Source organism: Lacerta agilis, chromosome 13, assembly GCF_009819535.1.
Source record: "Lacerta agilis isolate rLacAgi1 chromosome 13, rLacAgi1.pri, whole genome shotgun sequence".
Classification (NCBI taxonomy): Eukaryota; Metazoa; Chordata; class Lepidosauria; order Squamata; family Lacertidae; genus Lacerta; species Lacerta agilis.
The window spans coordinates 44,064,211-44,090,947 of record NC_046324.1 but is presented as its reverse complement, the minus strand read 5'-3'; the positions used below and the strand labels follow the sequence as shown (position 1 = coordinate 44,090,947).

At 46.2% G+C, this 26,737-nt stretch overlaps 1 protein-coding gene across 5 annotated transcripts in view; it reads left to right on the top strand.

Annotated features, from left to right (window-relative positions):
- The window catches only part of CLEC16A (C-type lectin domain containing 16A), a 96,609-nt gene that overhangs the window by 25,167 nt on the left and 44,705 nt on the right, over positions 1-26,737 (top strand). For all 5 annotated transcript variants that reach the window (XR_004427790.1, XM_033167947.1, XM_033167944.1 and 2 more), the window contains 10 exons: positions 2,763-2,973; positions 4,180-4,285; positions 4,767-4,867; positions 10,420-10,542; positions 13,078-13,187; positions 14,578-14,622; positions 16,086-16,136; positions 16,620-16,748; positions 20,387-20,507; positions 26,060-26,211. Coding sequence is in view for 4 of the 5 variants with exons in the window: in XM_033167947.1 (XP_033023838.1) it covers positions 2,763-2,973; positions 4,180-4,285; positions 4,767-4,867; positions 10,420-10,542; positions 13,078-13,187; positions 14,578-14,622; positions 16,086-16,136; positions 16,620-16,748; positions 20,387-20,507; positions 26,060-26,211 (1,149 nt within the window). In the remaining variant the exon portion in view is untranslated. The remainder of the gene's footprint in view (positions 1-2,762; positions 2,974-4,179; positions 4,286-4,766; positions 4,868-10,419; positions 10,543-13,077; positions 13,188-14,577; positions 14,623-16,085; positions 16,137-16,619; positions 16,749-20,386; positions 20,508-26,059; positions 26,212-26,737) is intronic.

Sequence of the window (26,737 nt, the reverse complement as noted above, 5' to 3'; positions counted from 1 at the left end):
GAAAGACCACCTCCTTTCCTACAGGCCCCATTGGCTGTTGAGATCAACAGAGGGGGACATCTTGGCACTGTCCTCAGATGTTTGGTGTGTGTATGACCAAGCAGAGGGTATTATTCTTGGCAGCCCCTAAGATGTGCAGCTCCCTCCACACAGAGGCACTTTCACTATATTCATTGAATGCTGAAAATGCGCATGGACCTCTGGCACTTGAGATGTATATTTGTAGGACACACCCTCTTCCTTTTGTGATTGCAAGGGTTGAAGTTTGGGTAATTTACAATAATAACAACAGCAGATGCCCCTCCCCCAAGCTGTTTGCCTCCAAATAAGAGAAACTTGTCAGAAGAAAGAGGAGTACAACCCAACTAATTTTGTGTGTGTGTGTTGTGAAACCTCTGCAGCAGGTGTGGGGAACCTCTGGCTCCAGATGTTGTTGGATTACAGCTACCTTCATCTCGATAACTTTTGACTCTGCTGGCTGCGGCTGAAGTGAGCTGGAATGAAGCAACATCTGGAGGATGACTGCTGTGCAGTTTTTGGCGTTGATTCAGTGGGACGAAATGGAGCCTTCCTCACTGTAAGAACAGATGCTGCAGCTATAGGGAGAAAGGAGAGCAGAGAAGCAAGGAGTCAACCCTGTCTTAACGGGAGTCTTGTGTTAGTGCGAAAGGGGGTACAAGTGGCATTTGCAAGCAAGGTGTCAGAGCAGCATAAGTGGTGGGCCTGGACATGACAGCGAATGCGCAACATAAGTACTGCATCTGTGTCTTCTTGGAGGTTTCTTCTTGAATCCTTTGTAGTGATAACCTTCTTGAGTCCAGTGGGAGAATCATTTGTCATCTGGAAGCTGCCTTACTCTGAGTTAGACCGTTGGTCCTTCTGGCTCAGGGTGCACAGGGTGTGGCTCTCTCTCTTACATGCACAGGGTGTGGCTCTCCAGGGTTCTAGACTAAATTCTTTTACTTGGAGATGTGGTAGGATTGAACCTGGCAACTTTTGCATGCACCCTTCTTTCCCCCTGTTTTTTACACTTCACAGGAGCAGCTTGGGAGCCACTATTTATCCCTATGAATAGATGCACCCATTTTATTTCGTAGTAATTTGCATAGTTCAGTGGTAGAGCACACTGGTGTGTAGAATGCCCCATGTTCAACTCCCAGCATCTCTAGTTAAGGAAATTTGGAGTAGCAATTTTATCTGGGATGCTGGAAACCCTGCCAGTGAGATTGGGCAGCAGATGTCTGTAGAAAAAACAGAACTCATGCATGCAACAACATTTTTTTTAAAATTGCATATGTATTTCAATCAGGTGGAAGCTTGGTGAATTGCACCTACAGCTAGCTCTTTATTTTTCTTCTTCAGAGCAGCAATAACTGTTTTCTGGTTTTGCTTGAAGTGTTCAGGTGGGAGCGTGCTTGCCTTGCTATGAGATGTTTCGGAAACCTGAGAAGTGTGATTGTATTCCCAGCAAGGGGAGGTGGCACAATGGGGTGGTCTCGCTGCCTTGCGGTTGTCTTGGGTCAGTGAGTCATGTGCCTTCACAATCTGCACCGCATGACGTGAGGCAGAAGTCACATTTGGCACTTAGCCTTCCTTCCTGTCAGAATGGTTTCCACTTGCTTCCTGCCCAAATCGGATGTGGCTGGTTCCTGCTGCTTTCTGCTTAGCCTACTTTCTCTCCTTCCTGTAACCTAGAGGTGGTACTTAGCTAGCATGGTTTGATTTCTTCTTTTCCTAGCAGGCGTCCCAGCCCAAATGTTAAAAAATGCATGTTTTGGTTATAATACACTATTCATTTTATAGGCGGAATCCAGACATTGCTTGAAACAAAAACACAGCCGTGGTTAAGGGGAAACGCCGGCTGCGTTTGAACATCATGCTAAACTGCAGCCAGGAGGAGGTAGTCAGCTGCATTTAGCTTTGCTTTCTGGTTTGTTTCAAAACAAGCCAACTTCAAACCATGGGCTGTGAAACTGGCTTGTTAAACTTACGGGTAACTGCATTCGTTATGAACCACAATCCCCAGTCTGGACCACCTAACAAGCTGAGACTCACAGAAAGCAAAGCTAAGTGCTCATCAGGGATGGGGAGCACATGAGCCCAGGGGTAAGGCTATCAGTTGCTACTAGCCACAATGGCTATGTTTTACCCCCAGTGTTGGAGGCTGTATATCCCTGAATACCAGTTACTCCTTTAGATGTTGCATGGAAAGAAGCAATAGGCAGTTGCTGGATCTCAAAATTCCCTCTTCTAACCCTTACCTGGCTCCATGCTTCCGGTAAGGTGTGAGTTGCCTAAGTGCTACCACTCCTTGCTGTTTTGCACTACAAAACTTTTTTTGGTTCCAGTTGAAGTTCTAGACACAGGATTTTTCCAGATGTTCTGTTCATTGAGCATTCATTCTGATGTGTTTGCAGGGAGGCTAGAGTATGTTGTGTTAGAGTTATCCCACATTTCCCAGTGCATTTTTCTGTAACTTTCCCTATCACACAAGTCTGATATTTGGGGTAAGCAGGCTTGTTGCTCAAGACCTCCCAATCAGCTCTTAAGCATTCAGCCTGAATTTGCTGGTATGTGATTGAATTCCACCCAGAAATAATGGCAGCCTGGATGTGCCCACAGTGCGAATTCTGGCATGGTAATGGTTTTCCCGAAGCCGAAGTTGGGCCGCTTACATGTTGCTGTGTGGCTTTGCAAGGAAACACCTGGAGTTGCTTTGCCTCCTGCTAAAGAGTAACGCTTACCTTTGTCAAACATTTTAGATCAAGACTGGCATCAGGTGCTTCATTAAACCTACGGAGACCTTAGAGAGATCCCTGGAAATTAATAAGCATAAGGGCAAGAAGAGGCTGCAGAAGAGGCCTAATTATAAGAACGTTGGGGAGGATGAAGAGGAAGAGAGGGGGCCAGAGGACGCCCAAGAAGGCACAGAGGGTCTGTCCAAAGGCATCAAGCCCACTGGGGAGAGCGAAGGTAAGCATGCCTGTAATAATAATAATAATAATAATAATAATAATAATAATAATAATAATAAAATTTTATTTATACCCCGCCCTTCCCCACCAAACCGGGCTCAGGGCGGCTAACACCAATAAAATCACAACAAAAACATAAAACAATTCATTAAAATACAATTTAAAGTTTAATTTAGACTGCAGCCTCATTTTTAAGTAGCCCACCAATCACACCAAAAGAATGAAACATCAGGGTTAAACTGAAACCAACCCAAAGGCCAGGTGGAACAGCTCTGTCTTGCAGGCCCTGCGGAAAGATGCCAAATCCCGCAGGGCCCTGGTCTCTTGTGACAGACCGTTCCACCAAGTCGGGGCCAGTACTGAGAAGGCCCTGGCCCTAGTTGAAGCCAACCTTGCATCCTTGTGGCTCGGGACCTCCAAATGAAAACCGCAACCAATTGATTTGCAATGAATGATGCTCCTCTGGAAAACAGAACTTGGTTAATTCTGGGTTGATTAACTTCCTATTATTTTGTCTCATTACCTGAATACTTTCAGTTGACCCTAATAAAGGAAATGCACCTTGGTAGCTTAGTCGGTAGAGCATATGACTCTTAATCTCAAGGTTGTGGTTTCAAGCCCCATGTTGGGCAACAGATTCCTGCATTGCAGGGGGTTGGACTAGATGTCCCTTGTGGTCGCTTCCAATTCTATGATTCTATGATGGATTGCCTTGTGACCGATGCTTGATATGGAATTCTGCCTCAAGCACCCTATGTGTATTGCTTGTAACACTTTTGTGAATCTTCTAAGTTGGAACATTCTCTTGCAGAGCTATAAAAAGGTAACATACAATTCACCTTTTGCTTGCTATACCTCTGTGTCAGGTGAAGTGACCAGTTGTACATGGTCTACTTTCCTTCTGTCTACCCCTCCTCTCTCTTTTTTATTATAAAAAAAACTAGAATCCCTGAGAGCCATCACCATGTGTTAAGTTTATAAATCAGTAGTTAATAGGACCTATTCACTGTTATGATGTAGCAACTCTGTTCTAAGTGATCCTGAGCGCTCTTTCTTAAGAAAAGTATTATCAGACCAGACCAGCAGCCTTTGCAAGAATTCCAATGGGCAATAGATGAGCCATTAACTTCTGACTAACCCTGCACCCTCTAACAAGTACAATCTCCCTATAAATGTTTCTAAATGAGCTGCTGTTTCTCCGCAGAAATTGAGATGGTCATCATGGAGCGATGCCAGTTGTCTGTCACTGAGCAAAACATCACGGATGAGGAAAAGAGCGCAGCCGCTTCTGAAATGTCAAACTGGAACAGGTACGGGGGGAGATTTGGCACTGTCGGCCAAGCTCCTACTTGAACACTAGGTTCTCCAAATGATGCTGGGACGCCCAGCTTCCACCGCCTCTCACCCTGGGCCATTCTGGCTGGGGCTGATGGGAGCCGGAGTCCCACTTGTAATAATCTTTCCTGCTTTTCTTCCCTCTGCCAAGCTGCTATTTTAGCTAGAGCTGCAGCTGAAGGCCAACTTGAGGCCCACATAATGTCCAGCGCACCTTCTAGTTTGAAGTGCCTTTAAGCAGCCTGGTGGTGTTAAGTGACGCTCCTGAGTCTCTGAATGGAGCTGTTCAGTCCCCTTCCTGGGAAATCTATGGAGTGGGGAACCTCTCCTCTCGCCCTTTATAAAAGCATTGTGTACAGTGAGGGTGTGCTTTAGTTATAATTTGTATATGGTAGAGTCCTGATAAATGGCTGCTGGAGTGTCCCCCCCAAACACTCATCACCCACTTTCTTCCAGGCCTTTCCTTGAGATGGTGTATAATGCCCTGGAATGTGCCGAATTTGATTACTACGCCCTCTTTGTGCTGTGCCTCCTGTACGCCATGTCTCATAACAAAGGTAAGACTGAGCCCAAGGGTGGAGTTTCAACATCAGCTCTTGCCAGCATGGCCAACCCTCGGGGTGTGATTGGAACTGTAGGCCAGCCATTTCAGGGGTGTTGTAAAAAGCTCATGATCTGGGTTTGGTCATGATGAATTGGTGAAAGCCAACACTTTGAATTGGTCTTGGAAACTGACGGGCAGCCACTGCAGTTGGGACAGGATCGATGTAATAGGCTCAACCCGTTTTGCCCCGGTGAGCAAGCTGGGCGCTGAATTCTGCACCAGCTGAAGTTTCCGAACTGTCTTCAGAGGCAGCCCAACGTATAACAAGTTGCAGTTATCTAACCTCAATGTTACTAGAGCATAGGCGGCAGAAGTTAGGCTATCCCTGCCCAGATAGGGGCGCAGCTGGGCCACCAGCCCAAGCTGATGGAAGGCACTCTGCACCGCCGAGGCCACTTGGGCCTCAAGGGACAGCAAAGGATCCAGGAGTACCCCTGCCACTGTTAGTGTAACCTCTCCACTAACAGTGCCTCAGCCTTATCTGAATCGAGCTTCAGTTTGTTGGCTTTCATCCAGTCCATTACCGAGGCAAGACCACGGTTCAGCACCTCCACTGCCACACCTGCGGGCGTAAAGGAGAAGTAGAGCTGTGTGTCATCAGCATTTTGCAGACAGTGTAGAGGGTCATGAACACCTGAAACCACATACTGTTGAGTCAAACCCACCAATCCATCTAGCTCAGTACTCTCTAGGCCAGGGATAGAGAGTCTGCGGCCCTCTAAATGCTTTTGGACTTCCAAATGCTCATCAGGCACAGCCAGTGTGGTCTGTGGCGAAGGATGAAGGGTGTTGTACAACCCACAACACTAGGAGGATCACAGGTTCTCCATTCTGGGTCTGGCGGCTTCTCTCCAAGAGGTCCTTTACTCCTCAACCACGACCTGAGATCCTTTTTCATTGGAGACGTCTGCTTTGGAACCGCAGAGTTGGCCCCCCTGGGGGACCCTTGTTGGACTATAGCTTCTGTCACCAGGCTTTGGCTGTGGTGGCTTGGGCTAATGGAAGCTGGGGTCTGATATCAGCCAGCAAAACATATGTCCGTTGAGCTGTGTATTGTCCTCCACAGATGGGGAGGGGCTGGCTTGATCTAATCCAGACTTTAGCTTTAGAATTCATGGTAAGTCCCCAGCTTTTGTGTGGTGAAGAGTGATTTTGTGTGTATATTGGGTTAAAAAATCCCTGGGAATCTATGACATAATCTGTTCTTGCTTACATTTTTCCCATGGATATTATTTACAGAGAATCGTGGTAGTTGAGCTGCAGACAAAACAGTAGAATTTTCTGAACAGTGTACTGTAATAGTCTTTTCTTGTGGGTGACTCGCTCCTGATTTTTATTTAAATAAACGTATAAAACATCAGTAGATGTTCTTAAGATTGGAGCAGCCAGTCCCTCATTTGTGCAGTGTAGGTTGAAAAGGATTTCATTGGCAATGCTTGGCCAGTTGAGTTCAGGATTGGTAGGCATTAAATGGAGAGGAGCAAATTGTCCTGCTTTCATGACGGAAATATTTCTTTGGCTACATATAACTACGACAATCAGCTTTTTGTGCACAGGCCTTAAATATTACAAAAGGTTCTTGCTGTACTGTGCATTGTCAAGCAAGGATGGCATTTTGAGACAGCCTCTTCTGAGAAATTGGCTTGCTGCGTTACAGGAACAGCTTGCTATATTATGTGGCTTTAAATTACTTGCAGGCTCAAACAAGCCAGTAGTTCCTTCTCTCAGCTCCATTCCCCAAAATTTGTGCACGCCTATGTGCTGTGCTGCAATGGTTGTCAACCTCTTCAGGTCTCAGGACTCGATTTTCACCCCAGTCTTCTGCACAACACCCCCTTTCCCTGTTACTTCTGTCTGTCTGTCTGTCTGCTTCTTTCTCACTCACCTTTCCTGATCTGGTTCCCGCCTCCACCCCCATTTTTCTGTTTGCCCTCCATTGTCTTGTTAAACCACAGAGCCTAGGGCTTGCTGATCAGAAGGTCGGCGGTTCGAATCCCCGCGACGGGGTGAGCTCCCATTGCTCGGTCCCAGCTCCTGCCCACCTAGCAGTTTGAAAGCACGTCAAAGTGCAAGTAGATAAATAGGTACCACTCCGGCAGGAAGGTAAACGGTGCTTCTGTGCGCTGCTCTGGTTCGCCAGAAGCGGCTTTGTCATGCTGGCCACATGACCTGGAAGCTGTACACCGGCTCCCATGGCCAGTAACGTGAGATGAGCACCGCAACCCCAGAGTCATCCATGACTGGACCTAATGGTCAGGGGTCCCTTTACCTTTACCTTTTTATCTTGTCACTTTAAAAATAAATCAATACAAGAAACAGAGCTTATGCCCCCATCAGTGTTAGAAACTCAGATATATAAGCTAGGTGCCAAATGGCTCCTTAAACCAGAGTTACAGTTGGCAAAACTGAATGTCTCGTTGCCATTTTGGGCAGTGTAGGTTGAAAATGAATATCAAACCAGGCTGCAGTGATGAGTTGTAGGCCAACTTCAGGTGAGTTACACTGAGGGCCAACGTTTGATATTCATCACACACATTTTGCACCTGCCTATCGGCCACTTGCGACCAAGTGATGATGCTCGGGCAAGGGTTAGATCTGATCAAGCTTGTTATGTTAGTGCAGGCATCCCCAAACTCGGCCCTCCTGATGTTTTGGGACTACAATTCCCATCATCCATGACCACTGGTCCTGTTAGCTAGGGATGATGGGAGTTGTAGTCCCAAAACATCTGGAGAGCCGAGTTTGGGGGTGTCTGTGCTAGTGGATTCTCAAACCACAAGCCCATAGGCTCGTATCTAGCTAAGCCCTACTCAGAGTTGACCCACTGCAGTTAATGGGCCTAAGTTAGTCGTGTCCATTAACTTCAGCTTTGAGTAGGGCTAGGAATTGGCTGCAATCCATAGACTCTGTCATGGAACTGCTCTATATACTATATGATATAAACAAGAAAAGTTGTCTGTCTAGGTTCCAGCCCTGCAGCTAGACTGGACTGAAGACCTATAAACCCCAGACGATTATCTCCATTCACAAGTCTTGTCATGTTGCTCAAAGTTTATACATAGATCTTCAGATAGATGAGTGAGATCCTATCCTTACATCAGATGTAATGCCGGAATCATTCCTAAATGCAGGGAAAGAGATGCTTTCTGCTTAGCAGTTGGATTAACATGTTATTTTAGGGAGCTGCAAACAAGCGTCTTGATACCTGGAGACCAGTCTTTGGCCCCCATCTGCACCATGCATTTAAGGCAGTCTCATACCTCTTCAAGAAGTTGTGGCTCCCCCCAAAGAATCCTGGGAACTGTAGTTTGTCAAGGGTGCTGAGAGTTGTTAGGAGGCCCCCTGTTCCCCCTGTACAGGTGCAGTTTCCAGAGTCACCCGGAAACAGGGATTAATTGTTAAAGCATTCCGGTTTAACCAAGTTTATTACCAAGATTTTGCTTTGTTCTTATCAACTCTGCAAAATCAGGGATTGAAAGTGTCAAGAAAGCGTGTAAACTAAACGTCCCAGGGAGATCTCCGGTGCAATTGGGTGGTTGAATTAATTGGTGATGTTGGTCAGGTTATTTTGTGCCTCTAAAGACTTATGCGGAGCGTTGGGAGGATTTTAAATTCTTTTACCGTATTTTTCGCTCCATAGCACGCTCCGGACCACAAGACGCACTTAGTTTTTAGAGGAGGAAAACAAGAAAAAAATATTCTGAATAAAATGTTGTACTAAACGGCCGTATTTAATTTTAATGGGCATGTGAGGTGGGGCTTACCTGCCTACCCCCCAATATTTTATTAAAGTTGGAAGAGGGAGGGAGGGAAGGAAGGAAGAGAGAGGGAGAACGCACTTTTGTGGGTGCCTGTTGGTGACGCTGTGATCTTGGAACTCCGGAGCAAGAAGTACTGGTAAAGGAGCCCAGAAGCTCTCTCTGCTTGCTTTACAGAGAGGCAGCAGGAGGGGAGAAAATCACTGTGCCTATTAAAGCTACAGCCCCCACTTTTTTCCTTATTCACTTCCTTTTAGCCTTGCAGAGCCACTTCAGCCAAATGAAACCCTCTGCAAGGCTCATTATACCGCCAATAAAGCACCTCATTAAGTACTGATAACACTGATAACACTCCCGTTTAAGAACAATAGGGTAAAACTGTTAGCTGTCAAATCTTCCCTGAAAGGGGATACAAATGTATCGATCTGAAAATAAAACTCTGAACCTTAAGGAAAACTTGTTACACTTGGGTACGCATTTTTGTCTTTATTCTTGGATACTGTATCTCTGAAATGTATCCCTTATTTCCAACTTTTTAAGCTTCTGAATCCCAGAGTAGGTAAAAACACACAGATCCCTCTGATACAGGAAAAGGGATTTTATTAGTGAACAAATAAAACTAGAGAAGTCAAGAGAATGGCAGAAGTCAAGAAATGTAAATGTTCAGTTCCCCCACCCACACAAAATCCTGTCAGGCGACAACCACATCTTTTGTTTGTAAACAGGACAATCAGGAATACCTCTCCCTTCCGACACCCTATTCCTCCATTTATTCCCTTCACCTCACCCAGATCTGCTCCATTGTCCTTTTGCCGAGTACCCGTAATTTTTTTAAAGCGAGATTTCCTCAGCTTTGTTTTGCCCCCAGGGTCCCAGCCTTTTCTCTGATTGCAACGATCAGGAAACTTTGAAGTTTAAAAGGAGTTTAGGCAAAGTGGTGGAGAGCCAGACTGATGCTGCGTCAAACCGGCCCCCCCCCACTTGCGTTACAGAGAGCAGGGACGGCTCTGGCTAGCTGAACGCAAGGGGGGGCGGCGGTTTGCTGCCTTTGAACACAAGGTTTTCAAGCCTGTTTTTGTGAACGGAGATGGTGGGGATGATCCAGCAGCTTCTCCACTGCCACTCCCCACCCCACCCCACCCCCCCGCCGAACGCGGTGGAGGAGAGGCAGCAGCGGGGAGAGCAGCAGCAGCTGCTGGATCCACCCCGCAACCTCCGTTCCCCAAAACAAGCCTGTTTTTTGTGAACGGAGGTGGTGGGGAGGATCCAGCAGCTTCTCCACTGCCACCCCCACTCCCCCCGCCCCCGCCGAACGTGGTGGAGGAGAGGCAGCAGCGGGGAGAGCAGCAGCAGCTGCTGGATCCATCCCGCAACCTCCGTTCCCCCAAACAAGCCTGTTTTTTGTGAACGGAGGTGGTGGGGAGGATCCAGCAGCATCTCCTCCGCTGCCCACCATCACCCGCTGCCTCTCGCAGCTGGCCTGACAGGGAGCCTTCGCTCCATAAGACGCTCCAACTTTTCCCCTTACTTTTTAGGAGAGAAAAAGTGCGTCTTATGGAGCAAAAAATACGGTATCTCTTTTCTCACTACCTCATCGTCTTTCAAAATCTGTGTGTGGGTAACTTGGGAAGCTGGTGCTTTCACAAGGCCTGGCTGCCTTTCTTAATTACTGGCTTCATGGTTCCTTGGAAGTGCGCTTTGGCAAACTGTCACAGAGCCACAATAAACACTTTTTCTGTCTTCAAAGGAATCGATCCAGTTACGCTGGAGAGAATTCAGCTCTCAGCACTGGATGCCGAGGAGAAGACCTCGTACAATCACGTGCTCGCTGAGAGGCTCATCAGGATAATGAACTATGCCGCTCAGCCAGGTAGAGGGTTTTTGTCAATCTTCTTTTTTGTGCTAACAAGTGCCGAAACGAAGAGTATGCAAAGCACTATCCTTTGTGGGCCAGAAGGGCTTTTGCTATAGGGTAGCCATTGTCAGCTGTTGCCCTCCAGACATTTTGGAAGTACGATTCACAGCAGCCTTCAGCAGGTTGGCAAAGACTCCTGTAGGACAAATTTACAAGCCTGTAGCCTGCTTTGATTTCAAGACAGGAACTCGGAAGCTGTGTTTGACGATGGAAGCATGAAGCAGCAAGCCCACGCCAAAGGCGTCTTCAAACAATGACCATAACTCACATCGGAAGTAGCAGAGAACAAGAAGTCATTGGCTCTCAGTCTCTTGAGGCAAAGTCTTCTTGTGGGAATGTAAAGAGATCAGTTGTTTAACAGAGGAATCCTACCAGAGCTCAAGGGGAACAATTCCAGATACAGTGCAGCCATTTACAGCAAAGATCTCATTGAAAAGGGTGTGTGTGTCTGTGTGTGTGTGTGTGTCTATACAGCTTGCTTCTCCAAGTCCCATATTGAGCAAGAAAGAATTTGGAATAGGCGGCAGTGCTGGCATCCCAGATCCTTCCTTCCTTGCGTCTTTTCAACGAGGCGTTTGCTATCTGCTGCCAAAGCAGAAAACAATTATGGAAAAGAAAAGATCTTGCAAGTTCAGCAAATTTGCATAATTTATAGAGGCATGGGATTTATACAGCTCTGAGACTGTTGTTAACAGCATGGACCACACCAGAGGTTGGGGAGGGGTAAGCTGCTGCAACTATTGCCAGACTCCAGCTGCCTTTATCCCCAGCCAGTGTGGCCAATGATCAGGGCTGATGGGGGTTGGAATCAGCAGCTGGAGGGCCAGGAGGTAGCTGCCCCTGCAATACACAAAGCACAGGTCATGGGACTGCCTAGGCAGGGGATGAATCTAACCCCGAGCCTTGATATTCAGCATGGACATGAGATTCTCTCTCCCCTCAGCCAGGGAAGCTTTTAACTTTTATTGCATGTGGAAGCTCTGATCTCATGCCCTTCTAATTAGGTCATGAAAGGCTGACCTGGTTCACATGTAACGCTAAACCAAACCATGGCTTAGTGGGAACAGGCGGGTGGGCGATTCATCTTGCCCCAGACAAACTGTGAGCTGTAACCAGAGGTTTTTGCCTTTCTGGCTTACAGCTCCGTGGTTTGCTTGGAAGAGAGACAAACCACGAGCCTGTCTTACGCCAGCCCACGGCTTAGATCGCTGCAGTGCATCGGCAGCGGGACTGGAGGAGGAGCAAAGCCGCCGTGATCTCCTCTCTGGGAGCCTGCTTATTCATGTGTTTGCATGGTTTGGCCTAGCATTATGTGGGAACTGAACCGTAGCCCTTTTAATATGCCCAGGTATCCCAGTGCTTTTCACCTGTGTTTGTAACCTGCTGCCTTACTGTCTCAACTGCTGCTTTTTTACTTGCGTTAAAAAGTGGTTGAGAACGGCAAGGGGCGATATAAAATATTTAAATAATTGAAGTAAACACCTGTTGATAATAATGACAACAACATTATTTGGCTAAAAGAGGCTCTCGGAGCTGCTCATAAATATCAGTGACAATCCCAGCCATCAGGTTCATGGTCTTAGGAGATACAGTCAAACCTCGGTTGTCAAACTTAATCCGTTCCAGATGCCTGTTCAGCTCCCTAAAAGTTTGACAACCGAGGCGCGGCTTCCAGTTGGTTGCTGGAGCTTCCTGCACTCAAGCTGAAGCCACGTCGGATGTCCGGCTTCCGAAAAACATTCAAAAACCGGAGCATTTACTTCCAGGTTTTTGGTATTTGGGAGCCGAAACGTTGCAAAACAGAGCCGTTCGAGAACCTAGGTTTGACTGTACAGTGGAACCTCGGTTTTCAAGAGTCTTGGAAGCCGAACAATTGGGAACTCGAACGCCAAAAACCCAGAAGTAATTGCTTCCGTTTTCAAACATGCCTCAGAAGTGGAACAGCTTCTGAGGCATGTTTTTCATTCCCCGCCCCCCTTGACTTTGCAGCCAGCTCTTTGATCCTTGGTTTTTGAATGTTTCGCAAGTCGAACAGTCTTCTGAAACAGATTATGTTTGAAAACGAAGGTTCCACTGTACAACAGAAAAAGAAAAGAGATGAGGGGGGAGAATGCGGGGGTGGAGTTTAAAAGTTCTTAGTTGTAATGGTCTCAGTGAATCGTTCTGTTAATCTCTAGAGAGCGCAGCTGCTTTTGCCAAATTGTGGGTTTGGGTTTGGTTTGGATTACGGTAAGCTGGATAGGCTTCCACACTACTGTAGAAGAGAAACAACAGTTCTTTCCCAGTTCTCCTCCATGTTCCAGTGTTTGTTTGAGGGCAAGAAGTGTTTTGCATTTTGTACTTAAGACATGCCACAGTGCTGAGATACTTGAATTTGACTAGTGGTACTAAAGCGCTGGCCCGTAAAGCTGTGACGTCAGCAACTTGATCTCAACAATGCAATGAAGTTTTTCCTAACTTTTTCCTGTTCTTTGCTCCCCCAACATGCAGACGGGAAAATTCGCTTGGCTACGTTGGAACTTGGCTGCTTACTGCTGAAGCAGCTGGTGATGTCCAAACATGGTAGAATTATAAAGGATGTTCACCTCGCCTGTTTGGAGGTGAGTGTTTGCGGGCTTTGGACACCTTTTTCCTCTTAACTGCTGGTATGAAAGTGTCAAAAGTCCTCTGGTTGCTAACAGTCCATCTTTATGAGTAGAACTCTGTCAAGGCAACATGCGTAGTAAAAAGATAAAACAAAATTTTCAGAATACATTCATTTTTAAAAAATAATCTTAAGACTTTTTTTTGCTAGCAGTTCTCTAAACCAGCATTTGATTGGGCTGGAATCCATGCCTACAAGCAGAACTGAAAGCAAAGAGTTAGGAGTCGAAGAAACTGCTACAGCTCTGCCACCAGGGTGTGCCCAATCGGACTGCTTTGTTCCACGTCATTCCATTGGTCTGTCTGGACTTGTTTTGCCTAGTCTGGGTGTCAGCCCTCACCATGGTCTTGGGAAGGGAAGGGGTAATTTCCCAGTCCTGAGAACTTTTAATCATTGATGCTGTTCACAAGACAAAAATACAGGGCAAAAGCACAAATAAAAGAGTTAAAATGAAAGCGACACAACTTATGAACACCAAATGTGGGCTGTCGTTGGGTTATGGTTGGTATTGGTACATGTTAGCACCTTCCTCTTAATACGGGGAACCCCCCCTGTTTACACATGTCCAACTGTGTATACGCACATCGCACCGAACCCAGAAATGCCGACGTCGCTGAAATGTCACTAAAAGGGCAGAACAGGGTGTTTGCAGGCTTTTTTGATAGGTTTCAATTACATGCAATTTCACTGATGCAAGGGGTGCCTTGGAATGTAACCCCCGCGTAAATAGGGGCCAGGGCTGAAGAGCAGGAGGAGGAGGAGGAGTTTGGATTTGATATCCCGCTTTTCACTACCCAAAGGAGTCTCAAAGCGGCTAACATTCTCCTTTCCCTTCCTCCCCCACAACAAACACTCTGTGAGGTGAGTGGAGCTGAGAGACTTCAGAGAAGTGTGACTAGCCCAAGGTCACCCAGCAGCTGCATGTGGAGGAGCGGAGACGCGAACCTGGTTCACCAGATTATGAGTCTACCGCTCTTAACCACTACACCACACTGGCTCTCACACCACACTGGCTCTGAACACGTTAGAACCTTTCTGAAGCAGTCTGAATTCTGCCCATCTCATCAGGTAGGGGTAGCTGACATGGCGCCCTCCATATCTTGTTGGACTCCATCTCTCGTCATCCCTGACCATTGGCTGCACCGCCTGGGGCTGATGGGAATCCCGCCCCCACCTAGTTGGCTACCCCTGCACTGGAGAGTGCCATGAGATGTCCTTCTCTTTCTTTTAACTGGCTTTCCAGGGGGGGAAGCAATGGTATTGGAGAAATACATTTGCTGCTTTTAAAGCCTTATTGAAAGCTGCCCGCCACGAAGTAGAACTGAGCCGTTTCCTTTTCTTTCTAGGGCGCGAGAGAAGAGAGCGTTCACTTGGTGCGGCGTTTTTATAAGGTACAGTATTCTCATGCTTTCCATGTTTCCCTAACCTCTGAATACAGGGGAAGATAGAGGGAACCAGCAGGGAACCTTTTAAAGTACGTGGTTGCTTTTCCATAGCTTAATCAGACTAGAACCTAAGACACCACTTACTGGACAGGAATTACATGGTGCTTTCACCACACTCTGGTAAAGCCAACATGGTGGACTCCTCTAGAAGATGTTGGACTACAACTTCCATCATTACTGGCTGTCGGCCATGTTGCCTGGTGCTAATGGGAGCTGTAGTTCATCAGGGCCTGCAGGGCATCATGCTAGTTATCCCAATCTAGACCAAGGGTGGGCACTTCTGATGGCCAATGAGCTGCATATAGTCAACCACAGCATCTCTGTAGCCTTTGAAGTCACCCCATAAGACTTCAGCTTGTAGAGTTGCTAGCAGGTTTTTACCATAAACTATACCGATTTATGAGCACAAAACGGAAGTGCTGCCACTGCCTTCAGCTAAGTTTTTCTGCCTCCCAAGACCCTACCTATTTTGGTGGTGGCGGCCAATGACTGGAGTCATTGTGCCACCGTTGCTGCCTTGCATGTGAGTTGACCCTTAGCTGACTTCTTCCTGTTTAAAGGTCTGGAAGCTTATAAACAGGAAGATCAGCAGAAATGGCCTCTTTGCCAGGCACTCAAGACGTTTCATGACGATGACCCATTTCCAAAGCTGTTTTGTTTAATTAAAACAAAATAAAAAATAAAAAAATCCTTCCAGTAGCACCTTAGAGGCCAACTAAGTTTGTTCTTGGTATGAGCTTCCGTGTGCATGGTATCTGAAGAAGTGTGCATGCACACGAAAGCTTATACCAAGAACAAACTTAGTGCTACCGGAAGGATTTTTTTATTTTTTATTTTGTTTTTACTACGGCAGACCAACACGGCTACCTACCTGTAACTTGTTTAATTAATTAAGGCCAGGCGCCATGTTTTTCCACAAGAGGCAAATCAAGCAAGGCACCCGCCAAAGTGGCATTTAGGAATCGCATCCTTGACAGGGAGGGATAAACAGCTGGCGTAGTGGTTAAGAGCAGCAGACTCGTAATCTGGGGAACCGGGTTCGAGTCTCCGCTCCTCCACATGCAGCTGCTGGGTGACCTTGGGCTAGTCACACTTCTTTGAAGTCTCTCAGCCCCACTCACCTCACAGAGTGTTTGTTGTGGGGGAGGAAGGGAAAGGAGAATGTTAGCCGCTTTGAGACTCCTTCGGGTAGTAAAAAGCGGGATATCAAATCCAAACTCTTCTTCTTCTTCTTCTTCTGGCAGCTTATCCAGATAAAGGGAAGCTGTAGCTCTTTTCATTCCTAGTTTGGTCAAAAATGGTCCTTGAAGAATGTGGGTAAGGGGAGAAGTTTTAAGACCATCGTCTAATGAGAAGCGGAGGGAATGTTTATGGAGGGGCAAATGCATTCCTCTTGTTTCCTATTAAAGGGCGAAGAGATTTTTCTGGATATGTTTGAAGATGAATACAGAAGCATGACTGTAAGTAATTCATGAAATGGCCGTGCGGATGGAGAAGGGCAAAACTGAACATTAACGTGTCTCATCGTAGAGTACCACACTTTAAAATAATAATCCAGAGGTTAAACAATAAGTGTGCGCAGACACATGCAGAAATGTTAAAAAAAACCTGTTAATTAAATACTCAGAGCTCATAGATTTATAATGTGTCAGGTTATCAAAATTCCACAGCATTTGCTTATTATGCATAACAACATCTTAGGCAAGGAATGGAATATCAGCACAGTGGTAAATATGGCAAATTATCATTTGGTGTGACCTAACAGGCTTTACAAGATGGAAAAGTTCCACGTACACAATTTTTTGTTGCCTGACGTCGTATAGTTTTTAACAATTATTACCTTTCTGCAGGAAGAGGGTGGGGAAAAATTGTTAAAGGTACAGTTGCTTTTAAGGTTGCGCTTGGGATTATGTCACATGTTAAGTATGAAATTCCTTTCCCAGCTTAAGCCCATGAATGTCGAGTACTTGATGATGGATGCCTCCATTCTGCTGCCGCCAACAGGAACCCCTCTCACTGGGATTGACTTTGTGAAGAGGCTGCCCTGTGGAGATGTGGAAAGAACGCGGAGGGTGAGATATTTTTAAATTCAGTACATTTTTATCCCCCTTTCCCTCCCTCAAAGGAGCTCAGGAGTGTGGGTGTGTGCAGCAGCCTTCCCCAACCTGGTGCCCTCCAGGTGCCTGGGGCTGCAGTTCCCATCAGCCCAGGTCAGCATAGCCAGTGGTCGACAGGCAATGACAGAGAACTGCTCTGTTGTTGGCATCTGTCCGTCTTGGCATAAATGGAGTGCACCTCTGGGGGTGAAGTCAAACCGCTGTGTTAGCACTGGAGTGACCTCCTTGGGGCACAAGCCTGGGCACTGTGTATGCTCAGGAAACAAGACCCGCCACTCATCCTCACTGATGTGGGCCAAAAGAAAGCAGAGCAATACATTTGGCACCAGCTTGTCTGCAGGCATTGCCAGGAGGAGGCATAAAAGGCGCCATCCAACCACTTTAGGGACTCCAGATTTACGTTGCGTTTACTCCTTCGCCTTTTTGTTCTCCCAAAGATATCCCAGAGATTTAGGGTCAGATCTGTTGCTCTCGTCTGCCAGAGCCTGTCTTCGCATGCAGGAGAAGTCCCTAACTCCCTGAGGGTTTGAGACCCATCGGCTACCTCATGGGTAGGCAAACTAAGGCCTGGGTGCCGGATCTGGTCCAATCGCCTTCTCAATCTGGCCCAGGAATCAGCGTGTTTTTACATGAGTAGAATGTGTCCTTCTATTTAAAATGCATCTCTGGGTTGTTTGTGGGGCATAGGAATTTGTTCATTTCCCCTCCCCCCCCAATAATATAGTCCGGCCCCCCACAAGGTCTGAGGGACAGTGGACCAGCCCCCTGCTTAAAAAGTTTGCTGATCCCTGGGCTACCTTCGCCTGGTTTAGCCAGCCAGTCAAAGCCATCTTCCAGGGTGTGGCTGCTGTCGCATGCTGACAGCTTCTAGGAGTCACAGGTGAGAGCTGAGAGCAGGGTGGGGACCAAAGGTGGACAAACCTCCCCAGAAGGAGCACAGTGTGTGCCCCACCAGAGGTACTGCCCCTCCCCTAACACCCCACAGAACTGCACAACAATATGCTAGCTCCAGTATTGCTCGTGGGCTTCCATGACTAGTGTTGATTCCCACGGTTCAGTCCTTTCGCCAGTGGGGGTGGCACACAGGATGAATCTCCACACGACTGGCTCCAAACTTGCTGCTGACTCGAACACAGACCATGGGGATACCTGACAATAAGCAAGCATGTGAATTAGCAGCATCACCACTCCCCCTGCAAAGAGGAACAAGATTCCAAGGGAGATTCAGTCCCCTGGCAAGGGTGTATCTGGACTGACATAATTAAAAATGGTTCTGGGGGGGGGGCAGGGGAGCCAGGCACACTGTGGTCACTGCCAGTGCTTCTTCCTGCCCACCTCTGCTTTCCAGCCTGTCCCCATAAGAGCTGGCATAGGGCAGACAGGACCGTGGCTGCACTGCCCTTGGTATCCTTTCTTCCTGTAGAAGCTGCCATGGGGACAGGATCAACGCAGCAAGCCTGTGTTCTCTTTCCCCCAGTAGTTTTTTTTTGGGGGGGGGCTGGGAAAGAGCTAAGAGTGCGTTGGTAGCATTAGCCACTGCCATGCCATGCCATGGGGTGCTGTTGATCAACCAGAAGGGAGAAAAGAAAGCCACGCTTCTTACTCTCCTAGAAAGCCCCACATTTGCTACAAAATTTGGGAGCAACACATCCAGCTCTTCTGACATGGGTGTGTGTTTGGGTTGATGATTGCTGGCATGTGACTTCTTGGTGCAGTCAGGCCCTAGATAAACAATAAGCCAGAGAGTTACAGAGGTGTCCCCCCCACCACCACCACCTAGAGATCTTTAGAGAGGTCCCGTGTTGCTCTTTGCACAACAGACAGGTTAAGCACACCATTTACATTTTCCAATTGCTTCCTGACACCTCTCTGATAACATTGCCAGAAGCAAAGCGAGGATCTGGAGATGCTCTGAAAAAGAAAATATTTAGGGTCAGATCTATTGATCTATTCTGTCTGTCCTAGTAGGGTTTGTTGGTTTCTTAAGGCGTTTGCTGGATCAGCAAACCATGTTCTGACTGTGAGGCTCCTGGTGAGCTGAACAACCTGTACTCAAATAACCTTCCTTTTGGAGCTCTAGCTAGGAAATTGATTTGTTTCATTTTCTGCAGAAAACACAATACCACGTAGATGTGCTTGCTTCCGTTGTATTGATGGCACACTCCAGTTTAGGCCGCTTTTATCCTTTCAGTGTACATAGAATTGCTTATCTTCGGGGAGGAAGAAATGAATTAGTGACAACATCTTTTTTTTCTTTTTGGTCTTGAGAACTTTCTTGGAAATACCAGCAATCAAGACGGCCTTTCTAAGCTCTTCTGTTTATTCTGCCTTGTCACTTTGAGGCACAGGATGTTATCTCTTACCTCGTTTGCTTGCACTTCTTGGAAAGCCAGGGACCCTTTTTTCCTAGAACAGAACTTTGATTCCTTTTGAGGCACTTCTGATTAGCTAGCAGAGTTGTTTTCTGAAGTTCAGAAACACTTTTCTTCTTCTGTGTGAGCCTTGGGTCATACCATCCTGACTTCCAAAGCTAATGTGCTTATCATTTAAAGCAGGCGAAGCTAGACCAGCTGTTTGAAGCTTTCTCCTTTAATCTGTCATCTCTCTGCAGAAACAAGTGGTGGTGGTAGCCTTCCTCTTCATGCCCAAAATTTGTTCTTAAAAACAAAGGTTGCATTCCAAGGATTCATTTCTCTGTAAATTATTTGCTGTGATTATTTGCTGCCTCCTCTTCCACTGCTAGGGCTGCTAAAAAGAAATACTTACAGGTGAAACTCGAAAAATTAGAATATCGTGGAAAAGTCCATTTATGTAAGCAATTGTTTTCATTAGCTACTGGAGTTTAATATATGAGATAGACTCATGACATGCAAAGCGAGATATGTCAGGCCTTTGCTTGTTATAATTGTGATAATTATGGCGTACAGCTGATGAAAACCCCAAAGTTGAAATTGTAAAGTTGGGGTTCTCATCAGCTGTACTCCATAATCATCACAATTATAGGCTTGACATGTCTCACTTTGCATGTCATGAATCTATCTCATATATTAATTTCACTTTTAAGTTGAATTACTGAGAGAAATGAACCTTTCCACGATATTCTAATTTTTCAAGTTTCACCTGTATTTCCAGTAAAACAAATCCAGAGTAAGGAGTGATTCTCCATTAGCCTTCACCTGGCAGGGCCTTGTCTAAGATGGAATAGCAGCAGTGCCACATGATTCTTGTAAACGTTAGAGGAGGGGGGAAACTGGGAGGGATGGTGCTCAGGAATCCCATTGCTCCCCATAGGTTGTACAGTAGCATTAAGATCTGTGTGCTATCAGCAAGCCCCACTTGCCTAGGGAACAACTGGAAGCTCATCCGATTGTTCCTCTGGAGCCACATCCTTACTTTGCCTCTCACATGTATGATGTATGATGTCAGGTGTGAGGCAGGGGGACTTGGTATGGGGGGAATGTCCTCAGTGGCCAAATTGCCCACAGGCCAGCGGTCCCCACCCTAATCTAAGCCAAGTTTTGGTTTGTTTGTTTGTTTGTTTGTTTGTTCCCTTTTAAAAAGAAAGAATCAGCTTTTCTCCCTTGTGTTTTCAGGCAATCAGAGTCTTCTTCATGATGCGTTCCCTGTCGCTGCACCTCCAGGATGAGCCAGAGACTCAGCTGCCGTTGACGAGGGAGGAGGACTTAATTAAAACCGACGATGTCCTAGACTTGAGTGAGTGAACAGTGGCATCTTAATGGGAAGGAGGGCAAAAGTGCATTCTCCAAAGAAAGCCATTCAAAGCCTCACAGGGAGAAAAATAAGGATTAACAAGACAGTGCTGAACTGGAATGCCTAGGCTTCTTGGTTCTGTTGGAGTTTGCTAAACCCCTCTTTTTCTCACTTGAAAAGGGAGAGAGGAGTTTTTGCAAGAATAACTTGAGTTCCCTGCTCTTCCAAAGATTGGGCCTTTGCAAAGCTGTCCACAATGCATAATAAGATCCCTATGGTTTTCCTTTGTCCCGGAGAATGTTTGGAGCCTCCTAGTTGAAGAGGTCAAGCTTAGAAGAGACTTGAAATTTTTTGGAGTGGGAACAAGTAAAGAATATTGGGAGATCTCCACACCTCTTGACTCTTCCACCCCTAGTCTCCACCCATCTCCAAGAGCTTCTGGAGGTGACCAGGTTGTTGCCATATTATCATCCTGGCTGCCTAAGTTGGGTTCAGTGGTGATGCAAATGGAGAAGCAGTTCTTAAAGTGAGGGGTATCTGGGCTAGGAGAAGAGGGCTGGTTTCCCCTAAAAAATGGGCAAGTAGAGGCATTTTTTTATTTGCGAGGGTCTTTTGTTTTTGATGGGAGGGTTAAAAAAAACCTGTTGCCGAAGTAACACTAACTGGAAGTCATGAATACCCAAAATAGCCACACGACATTCTGGTAATGCCCCGCTCTTTTGTTATGAAAATAAATTGTGTTTGCTGGGAAATCTAGAGTCCTTGTTTCCATCTTGGCACATGCAATACATATTAATAGAAAATGTCGGTCATACTTGGTATTTCAAAGAATTAATCTTACTGTAATGGCTGTTCTAGGCAGTTGAGCCTTAAGTCAATTCATCTGACCCTCCCTTGGCCGGCGACATTGAACAAGCCCAGCTGCTTCAGCTCACCTGAATAAAACAGCGATGTAATTGTGAGAGATCTCAGTTCCACCCACCCCACTGCACAGGCTTCTGGAAGAGGCATTGGTACTCCTGATCAAAATATCAGGATGTGTAGCCACAGTGAGCATGTGCTATTCCTAGATCAAAGTCTGCTGAAAGCCAAATTCCATGGGTGATGCTACTCTCACTTGGAAGCCGACCCATTGAAATTAATGGATCTAGATAACATTGTAGGGTAGATAACTTGAGACCAGATTACCTAAGGGGCCAGTTTGCCCCTTATATCCCCGCTTGGCAACTGCACGCCTCAGATGGGGCACTGCTGAGAGTACTGCATGTCCCAGAGGTGTGCTTAGTCTGTACTAGAAATTGGTCTTTTAGTGCTGCGGCTCCAGTCCTCTGGAATTGGTTACCAATGAATTAAACAGGTGCCCAGCATCATGTTTGGATGCCTCCTGAAGACTTGGTTTCACGTTTTTCCTGAGATGTGACCTAGTCATATATGAAATAATAAGTGTAAATCCACGAATGGTTTCCTTGTTTTAATAATAATAATAATAATAATAATTTATTATTTGTACCCCGCCCATCTGGCTGGGCTTCCCCAGCCACTCTGGGCAGCTCCCAAACAAATGTTAAAACAATACAGCATTAGATATTAAAAACGTCCCTAAACAGGGCTGCCTTCAGGTGTCTCTTAAAAATAGGATAGCTGGTTATTTCTTTGACATCTGATGGAAGCGTGTTCCACAGGGTGGGCGCCACTACCGAAAAGGCCCTCTGTTAAGAATTTGTATTCTTTTGTATTTTATTTTTGCTGTACATCGTTTTGGTGTTCTTTGACTCATCAAGCAGTTCATAAATTTGTAAAATAAATAAATGTATGTCCACTAATTTCAGAGGGCCTGCTCTTGAGTATGACTTTTATCACCCTATGCTAGGAATTGTTAGGAAAGGAATAGAAAGTAAACGAAACAGCCAGTGTTTTAGTGCCCATATATAACACTATGTTGCAGCTACCTTTTGAAATACTGTGTACAATTCTTGTCACTGTCTCAAAAACAGCACCCTAGATTTTTGATTTTTTTTAAAGATATTTGAAATTATCTCGTGGTTGGCGTACTTTCCCGGTCAGGAAAAGAGAACATGTTTAGAGAAAGTGGATAGAGAAAAGTTTTTATCCTCTCTCAGAACACTAGAACTCATGAACATGCAGTGAAGCTGAATGCTGGAAGATTTAGGACAGATGAAGAAAGTCCTTTATGCAGCACATAGTTAAACTGTGGCACTCACTCTCACAGGAGACAGTGATGGCCACCAACTTAAAGGTAAAGGGACCCCTGACCATTAGGTCCAGTCGCGGACGACTCTGGGGTTGTGGCGCTCATCTCGCTTTACTGGCCGAGGGAGCCGGCGTACAGCTTCCGGGTCATGTGGCCAGCATGACTAAGCCACTTTTGGCAAACCAGAGCAGCACACGGAAATGCCGTTTACTTTCCCGCCGGAGTGGTACCTATTTATCTACTAGCATTTTGTCGTGCTTTTGAACTGCTAGGTGGGCAGGAGCTGGGACCGAGCAGCGGGAGCTCACCCCGTTGTGGGGATTCAAACCGCCGACTTTCTGATCGGCAAGCCCTAGGCTCTGTGGTTTAGACCACAGCACCACCCGTGTCCCACCAGGGCCACCAACTTGGATGGCTTCAGAAGAGGATTAGACAAATTCATGGAAGAGAGGGCTATCAATGGCTTCTACCCATGATGGCTCTGCTCTGCCTCCACAGTGGGAGGCAGTAAAGCTTCTGAATTCCAGTTGCTGGGGGGAGAGAGCTCTTGTGCTCCCCTCCTGCTTGCAGGATATTTATGGAATTTTGCATGGTGGAAATGAAGGATAAAGAAAGAATTTTCTCCCCTCCCTCTCTCATAATTCTAGATCGTAGGATCCTCCATTTAAATGGACAGGCAGTAGATTTAGGAGAGAGGAAAGCACTTTTCCACCCAACACAGGATGGATTCGTGGAATTTGCTACCACAAGATGTGGAAATCGGCATGAGTTTCTGCTACAAAGGGAGCGTTGAAATGTGTTGGAGTCAACACTTTGTTTTGCAATGTGCTGACAACATCTGTGCACATCTGTTAGCACAAGACGTGGAGCATGGCTGTGAAATTGCCGTTTGGAGAATAGGCAACGCATTGCCAATTAGATGTTGTTAGGGAAATGTCAAGGCTGAATTGACACCATTTCTTATGGTCCTAGGAATTGTGTGCATTTGAGTTTTTAGCCTTGGTTCTGTCAGGAAATGAACTCCCTGTGCAGAATTTAAGTAAGCAGCTTGTAAGCTAGCGGGAAATGTGATTATAATCTATCTGTCGGGTATTTTATATGGGTGTTCTCAAAGCAAATCAAATTGCAATATTCTTTTTTGGCTTTCAAATGTAATGGTGTCGTCGTTTCCTGCATATTGATTGTTTGATTGGTACCTGCCTCCCCCTGCTTCATTGATGCAGTTTAATGTATATTCCTGTAACCTTCCTCTGTTTTTATAGAACAATCACAATTGAGCTATGAGGCATTAAAGTGCATTTCGCAGTTCAGTTTTCCAATGTCTCTTGTCTAAACGCACACAGTTCCCCAGCCCCCTGATATTTTTGCCATTGCAAAGATTAAATATCAGATTGGTCACTTTTCCTGGAAATTCACATTATTTATAGTCTGTGGAGACTAGCCATTTCCCCCCACTGAGATTTTGCTGTAGGTTTAGATAATGGGGTGGGGGGGAGAGAGAGATGCATTCATTGGTCTAGCCCGGACTTTACAACACTTTACATCACTTGGTGACCAGTTGGAGATGGAGGTTTTTCTGTGGCACCTCCTATTTGTGAGCTTGCATCCCCACCCAAAAGGCTGCTCCTATAAATGCAGAGCATGTTTACTGTTGCTTGGAGCACCAGATGTCCCTTAACGAGGAACCCAAAAATATGTAGTTTAGCCGGCTTACCCCTCCTTTCCAAGGAAATGGGTGTACACTTAACTTGGTTGTATTGCAGAAGGTCAAACACATGATTTCAGTCAGTATGTAATGTACCTCTCCTTAATAGGAAGGGAACGCATCAGGACATTTTGGACTTTTCAGTTAAGAAGCAAAAGACACGATCGAGATATATAAAAATACTAGCTGACCCGGCCACGCCTTGTTGTGGCTGATTTGGTGAAATGGAAAAGTAAGAGAGCCAGTGTGGTGTAGTGGTTAAGAGCGGTAGACTCGTAATCTGGTGAACTGGGTTCGTGTCCCCGCTCCTCCACCTGCAGCTGCTGGGTGACCTTGAGCTAGTCACACTTCTCTGAAGTCTCTCAGCTCCACTCACCTCCCAGAGTGTTTGTTGTCGGGGAGGAAGGGAAAGGAGAATGTGAGCCGCTTGGAAGATTCGGGACAGACAAAACACAAGTTAAACTGTGGACTTTGTTTCCACAAGTGGTAGTGCTGGCCTCCAAGGTGGGTGGTTTTTAAAAGAGAACTAGACAAATTAATGGAGGATCTCAGTGGCTACTAGCAGCGATGGCTAGACTCTACCGCAACCGTCAGAGGCAGCTAGACTCTGAATACCAGCTGCTGCAAATCACAGCAGGGGAGAGTGCTGTTGTTGTGCTCAGGTTGTGCTTGCTAGGGCAGCTAGGGTTGCTGTGTGTGGGTCTCTGCATGGGGCCTTAACACACAAGGGATTTATTCCCAGAAAAGCATCATTGCAGCCGTCCACGACCTATTGTCCACCAAAAATTGTTGGATTCCAATGCCTATCATCCCTAGCATGGCAAACTGTTAAGGGATTATGGGAGTAATAATAATAATAATAATAATAATAATAATAATAATAATATATTTATATCCTGCCCATCTGGCTGGGTTTCCCCAACCACTCTGGGCAGCTCCCAACAGAATATTTCATCGACATCTTATGGGAGGGCATTCCATAGGGCGGACGCCACTACCGAGAAGGCCCTCTGCCTGGTTCCCTGTAACTTCACTTCTCACAGTGAGGGAACTGCCAGAAGGAGCTGGACCTCAGTGTTGTAGTCCAGAGACATCTGGAGGGCACCAGGTTGGAAAAGGCTGTATTGAACAATGTAGCAAGAAAAAATGCATGCGTTAGATTGGTGTAAATGTCTACAAAACTAGTTGAAAATATGAAAGCACTACAATCAAACGGCGGATCCTTCACTGCGAGAAGCCAAGTTACAGGGAAGAAGGCAGAGGGCCTTCTCGGTAGTGGCACCCGCCCTGTAGAACACCCTCCCACCAGATGTCAAAGAGAACAACAACTACTAGACTTTTAGAAGACATCTGAAGGCAGCCCTGTTTAGGGAAGCTTTTAATGTTTGATGAATTATTGTATTTTAATATTTTGTTGGAAGCCGCCCAGAGTGGCTGGGGAAGCCCAGCCAGATGGGCAGGATATAAATATATTATTATTATTATTATTATTATTATTATTATTATTATTATTATTATTATTATTATTATTATTATTTTATTACCTTTTGAGAATATTGTTTTCTAGGAAAGCAACCAATTGCCTCTGATGATGCTTCCTCTCCTCTCCCCCCCCCCACCTCGTTTTTTCCATTTCAGATAACAGTGATTTAATTGCCTGCACTGTGATCACAAAAGATGGTGGTCAAGTCCAGAGGTTTCTGGCGGTGGATATTTACCAAATGAGTTTGGTGGAGCCGGACGTTGCCCGCTTAGGCTGGGGAGTGGTGAAGTTTGCAGGTCTTCTCCAGGTGAGTGTAAAAGACGGTAAGATTCAAACCAGCAAGTATAATGAATCAAGCCTCGTATTCTAGGGGGATGAGGCATCCAGACAAGGTGCATCCTTGGTCACCAGTGGTGAAGAAAGATTGCCTTAAGGCAGTGAGGCACAGGCCTTATTCCAAAGTTGAGCAAAACCACTCTGCCTTGCTGCAAGTGGAGGGGTTTGGGGCAGACACAGGACCTTCCGAATTGTTTGCGTGGTAGAGCATCTGCTTTGCATGCCGAATGCCCCAGGAAGGGCCCTGAAAGACCCCTGCCTGTATCCCACAAAAGCCTTTGCCAGGCCAGTGTACAGTGGTACCTCGGGTTACATACTCCGGAAATAACGCTTCAGGTTAAGAACTTTGCTTCAGGATAAGAACAGAAATCGTGCTCTGGTGGCGCAGCAGCAGCGGGAGGCCCCATTAGCTAAAGTGGTGCTTCAGGTTAAGAACAGTTTCAGGTTAAGAATGGACCTCCGGAACAAATTAAGTTCTTAACCCGAGGTACCACTGT